At 41.1% G+C, this 6310-nt stretch overlaps 1 protein-coding gene across 1 annotated transcript; it reads left to right on the forward strand.

The window, feature by feature from the left end:
• The first annotated feature begins 3425 nt into the window (after positions 1–3425).
• Positions 3426–6008, forward strand: Ccl20 (C-C motif chemokine ligand 20). The gene is made up of 4 exons (XM_031368890.1): positions 3426–3562; positions 4608–4719; positions 4851–4928; positions 5535–6008. Exons 1-4 carry the CDS (start codon positions 3484–3486, stop codon positions 5554–5556), a joined length of 291 nt encoding a protein of 96 aa, XP_031224750.1. The 5' UTR covers positions 3426–3483; the 3' UTR covers positions 5557–6008.
• The last annotated feature ends 302 nt before the right edge of the window (positions 6009–6310 follow it).

Raw genomic sequence — 6310 nt, forward strand, 5'->3', positions numbered from 1 at the left:
ATTAATAGAAATTCCTGTCTCCTTTATCAACTGGGTGCCCTGTTCTTTCCCTGCTTCATGCTGAATTACGCTTGTTTGCAATTACAGTACAGGAATAAAGAGAACTGGTGACGGCAGACATCCTTGTCTCGTACATGCCTGCAGGATCAGGCATTAAGCCTTTCAGTTGTGAGCGTGACATTAACTGTGGGGTTTTCACAGATCAACCTTATCAGACTGAGGAATTTCTCTATGGCTCCAAGATTGTTGAGTATTTTCATCATGAGTAAGCATTAGAGTCTATCAAATATTTTCTTAAATGGATTTTTTTTTTTTTTGTTAGTTATGTGTGAGCGTGTTACAGTACACACCCTTCAGTTCCATACCCTCTGGGGTGGCCAGTGTTCTAGTTGGCTGGTATAGTAAATTCCATTTAAGTGTAAGATATAAGCCTATTGTATAAGCAGTTAGACTCAATTTGGATAGATTAGTTTGTTGTAGACGTTCATGTACTTTTGTAAAAGGTTCAAAAAAGATTTATCTTAGTCTTAATTATGTATGTGCCTGTGAGACCAGAAGAGGGCGTCAGATTCCTCTATAGATGGAGTGAGAGGTGAGCCGGTAACTTAGGTGCTGGAAACTGAGCTAGGGCCCTGGGCAAAGCAAGACAAGCTTTGAGTCGTCTCTCTAGCCCCTTCCGTGTCTGTTTTCCTGAGTGGTACTGACCTGTAGTTTTCTTTGCTCATGAGGTCTCTCTCATTTTAGTATTGTCAGTCAATATTGCACTCACAGAATGAATTAGAGATTTTTCTCTCCTGACTTTTTTTGTGAAAGGTGTGGAGGAATGGCAGCAAGTTTTCTTTGATAGAACTTAGCAGTGAAACCATTTGATCCTGGGATTTTTGTGGTGAAGGAAAACTATAGTTACTAATAGGATGCCCTGTTTAAATCTATTCAAGTGTTCTGTTCTATTTCTAAATCAGTTTCTCTCACATTATACATTTGGTTGCCTATAGTTTCCCCTTAAAATTCTAATTACTTTCAAGTGAGTAGGAACGAGCTCTCATTCGTGAGGGGACTTTACTTCCTGTCTTCCTAGAGATCTTAGTTAAAGCTCACTGATGTTGTCAACCATGACTAAGAATAAGGTTTGGGTCCCATCGGTTTCCTCCACTGCTTTGCTGTCCTGTGCCACAGTTAAGTGCCCTCTAGCCGTTATCGTTATCATTCCATCCCTTTGATTGCCTTGGGTTCTGCTTGCTCTAAAGTGTTTTGAAGCAGAAAGTAAGTTTAAGGCTTAGCACCCTTGGTTTTAATGCAGGTGTTGCAGCTGACAGCCTCCTTTGTGCATTGACCTTACAGCTGTTGTGCTTTATAAAAAAGAAAGCACCAGGAATATGTTCGGTAGAGGCTCCTTCTATGGTGTGGGGGCAGGGGGCGCCTCTGTGAGCCCATGTTGAGACATCCCTTCCTCCTTAGGTACCAGTCACAGGACAGTATTAGTATAGAATAGGGCATGGGAAGGGGCGTTGGGAAGGAGGTAGAGACAAATACACACACACACACACACACACACACACACACACACAGAGAGAGAGAGAGAGAGCGAGAGAGAGAGAGAGAGAGAGAGAGAGAGAGAGAGAGAGAGAGAGAGAGAGAGAGAGAGAGAGTAGAGGTCAGCCATAAACAAGTGGGGGGGGGAATGGGGAGGGAAAGGAGAGAAAGGGAAGAGAGTAGGAGGGTAAGAAAGTAAGAGAGAGAGGAGTGGGCAAGCAGCCCCTTTTACAGTGAGCCAGGCATACCTGGTTGTTGACAGGTAGCTGTGGGGCGGAGCCTAAAAGGAATGCTAACAACAGCCTCCCCTAAATTTTGAAATACTCATCTCAAAGTATCTCTCTACTCTTAGTGATTTTTTTTTGACACGTTGGTTATTTAGGAGTACATCAATCAATGTTGATTTCATTGTATTTAAAAAAAAGCATACAGTATATGTTATTTCAACACTTTTGGAATTTATTTGAACGTTTTAGTGATCTATCACATAATTCATCTTAGGGAATCTTTCATCCACAATGGAGAGGAACATCTGTCTTATTTCTGGGTAGAATGCTCTAGAGATGTCTGTTATCTAGTTGGTTTGGGGTGCAGCTTAGGTACTCTAGTTTTCTGGGTGGGTCCTCAGTCCACTTTTTCTGATTTATTGACAAATGTGAATGCTAGTCTTCAATCTATACTATTGAAGATTTCTCCTCCTCTCTTTAGCTCTGTCAGTTTTTATATCATGTATTTAGTGATGCAATTGCTTGGTGTGCATGTGTTAATAACCTCCACATATATATTTCTATAATCTTGAATGAATAGATCCTTTAATAACCCGAGACTCCCTCCTTATCTGAAACATTGTCTATTTGTTTTATTCACCACCTATCATGTCTAGTCCAGGCCTAGCAAACCCTCATTGTCTTTTATTTACTTTTTTCTTTGCTCTTTTACCACTCAATTTTCTCTAGTTCTCTATATGGTATCTATGTCTTATCATACATTAGAGATTCCAGTATGTCATTATCATCATCCCCACCATTTTTGGACCGTTTTTCAGATTGGCCATTCCTGATAGTGTTTGCTGTCTTCCTTCCCTTGGGCTCTGTATTAAATACACCAACACAAAGAACAAAAGGCAGGCTGAGGACATTTTCTTGGCTGCTGTGTTGATGAAAGGCATACAAACATAAATCATAGAGAAGTTGATATACCATCAAGGTGAAGCAGAGGCTTGAGGCTGCTATTTTCCATAATAGTTTGGGGTACCTCTGTCGTGTTGTTTTTCTACCTGTTCTGGATGTCGCTCTAGAAATTCAGAATCTTTTATGATGGCTAAACACCAACCAGGTAATCACAACCATGTGTTGCAGCATGCCTGGCATCCCATCCGATCTTTCCCCTCTAGGGCTGGATGTGGGAAGGAAACTGTTGTCACAATAGGAGTATGAAATATCCCATTCAGAGGCTCTTCCCCTCTTTCTGACAGAGAGGGAGAGAGGAAGAGATGGGGGGAGAGAGAGAGAGAGAGAGAGAGAGAGAGAGAGAGAGAGAGAGAGAGAGAGAGAGAGAGAGAGAGAGAGAGAGAGAGAGAGAGAGAGAGAGAGAGAGAGAGATTATGTTAAATCTGGACAGGTGCCATTTCTGGGCCACGAGTCTGAGCTGCATTTCTTCCTCCTACATCCAGAGGAATTGACAGGATTCCCTCCTCCCCTGCCCTCCCCAGCCCCCACCTGACCTTCACACCTTCTCAACAGTAGGGAAAGGCAGGAAGTTTTCCCTGTGGGTTTTCTTTGTGATGACAGGATGAAGCAGATTAATCAATGGGGGAAAACCCCGGGTGAGAACACGCCTTCTTGTGTACATTCCCGGTATTTTGCTATAAGAAGGCTGCTGCTGGAGCAGAGGAGCACTCGCAGGGCCCTGGGTACCCAGCACTGAGCAGATCAATTCCTGGAGCTGAGAATGGCCTGCAGTGACAAGGGTCTGCTCTTCCTTTCTTTGGCATGGGTACTGCTGGCTCACCTCTGCAGCCAGGCAGAAGGTAAGGGTGGCTCCTTCTGCTGGTTACAGGAGACTTCTGTCCTCTGGACTGTATCTAGGGGTCCCCTGAGGACAGCAGCCTGCTAAGGGATGTGTAAGGAGACTGGTTGGCTCATAGATAAGAGGAGGAAAGAGTCGATGCTAGCAATCAGGTATTTTCTCTGCCATCAATCCTAGCAGGTGTGGAGAGTGATGGCTGGGCTTTCAGAGACACTTAAACTTCAGGACAAGTACCATTTCTGGGAGTGATGTGCCAGAGTGTGACATTTTCAAGATATATTGGGTCATTTAGAAATGTGTAGAACATTTCACCTCCAGCTTTTTGTTTAACCTCCCAACCAAGTAATATTTGTAAAGTTCATAACTTTTCTCTAAGATTCTGACCGTGACAGCTGACCTTAGTGTCCCCATGAGGCCTGAAGGACATTGTTCTCCAACTTTGAGATAACATTTATCCAGTACCTTACAGCAGGTTACACTTTAACTTTGAGGAGTGCCCAAGTATTGCTTTATTATATTGTTATCTGTAACAGGTGCACGGCTGGAAACACGTGGTGAACTTTATGAACGGGATTTAAGTTCCATCAGCCAATACAACAGTTCCACAGTGCTTTGGCTATGACTCCTAATGGCTACATTTTCCTCTGTAATTTTTTTCATAGTTCCTAGAAAATCATATTTTCTTTGGGATTTCACTTCTTCCAAGTAGCAAGAGGACAGATTGAAATTTGACTTGCCCCTATATTCTGACGATGAAAGACTTCTCTATAAAGATCTTTTATTTTTAAATGACAGTTGCAGGGACAATTATCCATATTCTTGAGTGACTATACTGAACTGCAGTGAAGTATATGAATTTCTTACTAAAGATGGAGAGAAGCCATGGGCTTGTAAACTTTGTTAGTTGAGCCAAAACATCCCAGCACACCATTTAAAAAAGTAAACTGGAAACTATGTTAAAGTGGGCCTCAAAGATAACAACTAGGTTTCAAAGACATGGAAATTCATTCCTGTGGACTTAATACCTTTTATACTTCTTTTAGCAGCAAGCAACTACGACTGTTGCCTCTCGTACATACAGAAGGCTCTTCCCTTGAGAGCTCTTGTGGGTTTCACGAGTCAGAGGGCTGATGAAGTCTGTGACATTAATGCTATCATGTAAGTTACTCACCAACTTTAATTCAGTTCCTGCAGGAATACATGCAAATGTTCACCGAACGCTCGGTGAAAAGCAAACACTCTTAAAGGCTGACTGAATGCAAATACAAATTTTAACTTTTGATTTTCAGCTTTCACACGAAGAAGAAAATACCTGTGTGCGCTGATCCAAAGCAGAGCTGGGTGAAAAAGGCCGTGCATCACCTCAGGTATGGATCACTGAAGGATAAGCAGTGTCTCTCCAAATGATGGGGATAAGGAAGAGGAGGGTGGGTCATGGGCCCATTGGAGTTTTTCAGTCTAGTGATACCGAACTTTAGAAGGGGGATTTGAGTTAGATCATGCAAGCACAGGATGCATTTTGCAGTTATATGTCAACACCATCATCATTTTTTGACATTATTTTAACTTACTGACTTGTCTCACAAGATGTATTAGAATCCCCTGTGCAGTCGATAGTCACTAGCTACTTGATTCTCCTGGCAAAGATGTTTCCTCATTAAATCATTTATAGACTTCCTGACACTCGGTTGGTTGCTAAACCCTGAAAAATAAATTTAATTAAGAAGAGACCAGTGATTCTGGTTTACATCAGTAATGTAGCATTTTATCAATAGAGGGTATCTAATACTACCGCACCATAGTACTAAACTCAGAGACCCTAGATAAATGTTCACATGCCATTCCTCTCATTAACTAGTTTAGCTATGTCGGGCAAGGATATCCTTTCTCAGATTCAAATTCCTCATAAGAAGATGTGATGTACCAAAGTCAGCCATCCATTCACAATTTACACGTTTCCTCTTTTCTTATAGCCTAAGAGTCAAGAAGATGTAAAAACTAATGTTTTTCTGGGATGGAATTGGACACAACCAAAGGAGGAAATGATCACAGCTGGGGTTGGAGGCTTCACTGCACATCACTGCACAGACTTGATTTGTGTCCCGGTGGACTTGTCCAATGGATGAAGTTGATTCATATTGCATCATAGTGTGTCATATTTAAGCTCGCGTTAGAGTTAAGTTGTATTTTATGTTATTTATAGTTCTGAATTTTCTATGTTTAGCTATTTAATGTTAATTTCCCACAATCTATGGGGGTGCTTAGTAGAAGGATTAATATTATGTTTAAGGGAATACGTTCATATGGACCCTCTTGTCAACAATAAGCTATTGTTAAAAATATTTAATGTCCTTCTGTGTATTTAATTGCTTTTTAAATTGATATGATTTCCTTATAAAACAGAAAAGAATTATAAGAATATATTGAAAATAAAAGAACTGAAAGGTGCGTGTTGATAGAGTCATATATTACTTATTGGCATGCATACTGAAGACATTAAATCATACAACACACCTAAGTATTTCCTGAAAAAATATGTCTTTACTTAATTCTGCCTGGTTTTCCCCTTTACTTCTGCTCCTCATGGCCTGGGCTTTATCCATACTAACAGAGAGGTTGCCCTTTTGGAATTGGAAGTCCAACCCCACACCACCCAATTAGAATAGTCTTATGTTTGAGACCCACAGTTAGTGTTTATTGATATAAGTATTTTGACATAAGTAAGTAGAACCACACACTTGGTGACTGT

This window comes from Mastomys coucha, unplaced genomic scaffold, assembly GCF_008632895.1.
Source record: "Mastomys coucha isolate ucsf_1 unplaced genomic scaffold, UCSF_Mcou_1 pScaffold14, whole genome shotgun sequence".
In the NCBI taxonomy this organism is placed as follows: domain Eukaryota; kingdom Metazoa; phylum Chordata; class Mammalia; order Rodentia; family Muridae; genus Mastomys; species Mastomys coucha.

Excerpts from the sequence above, each read along its gene's own strand:
- Ccl20 (XM_031368890.1), top strand. The coding sequence starts at position 3,484 with ATGGCCTGCAGTGACAAGGGTCTGCTCTTCCTTTCTTTGGCATGGGTA. Across the intron at positions 3,563-4,607 it reads CCTCTGCAGCCAGGCAGAAG|CAAGCAACTACGACTGTTGC; the intron begins GTAAGGGTGGCT and ends TTCTTTTAGCAG. Across the intron at positions 4,720-4,850 it reads TGTGACATTAATGCTATCAT|CTTTCACACGAAGAAGAAAA; the intron begins GTAAGTTACTCA and ends TTTGATTTTCAG.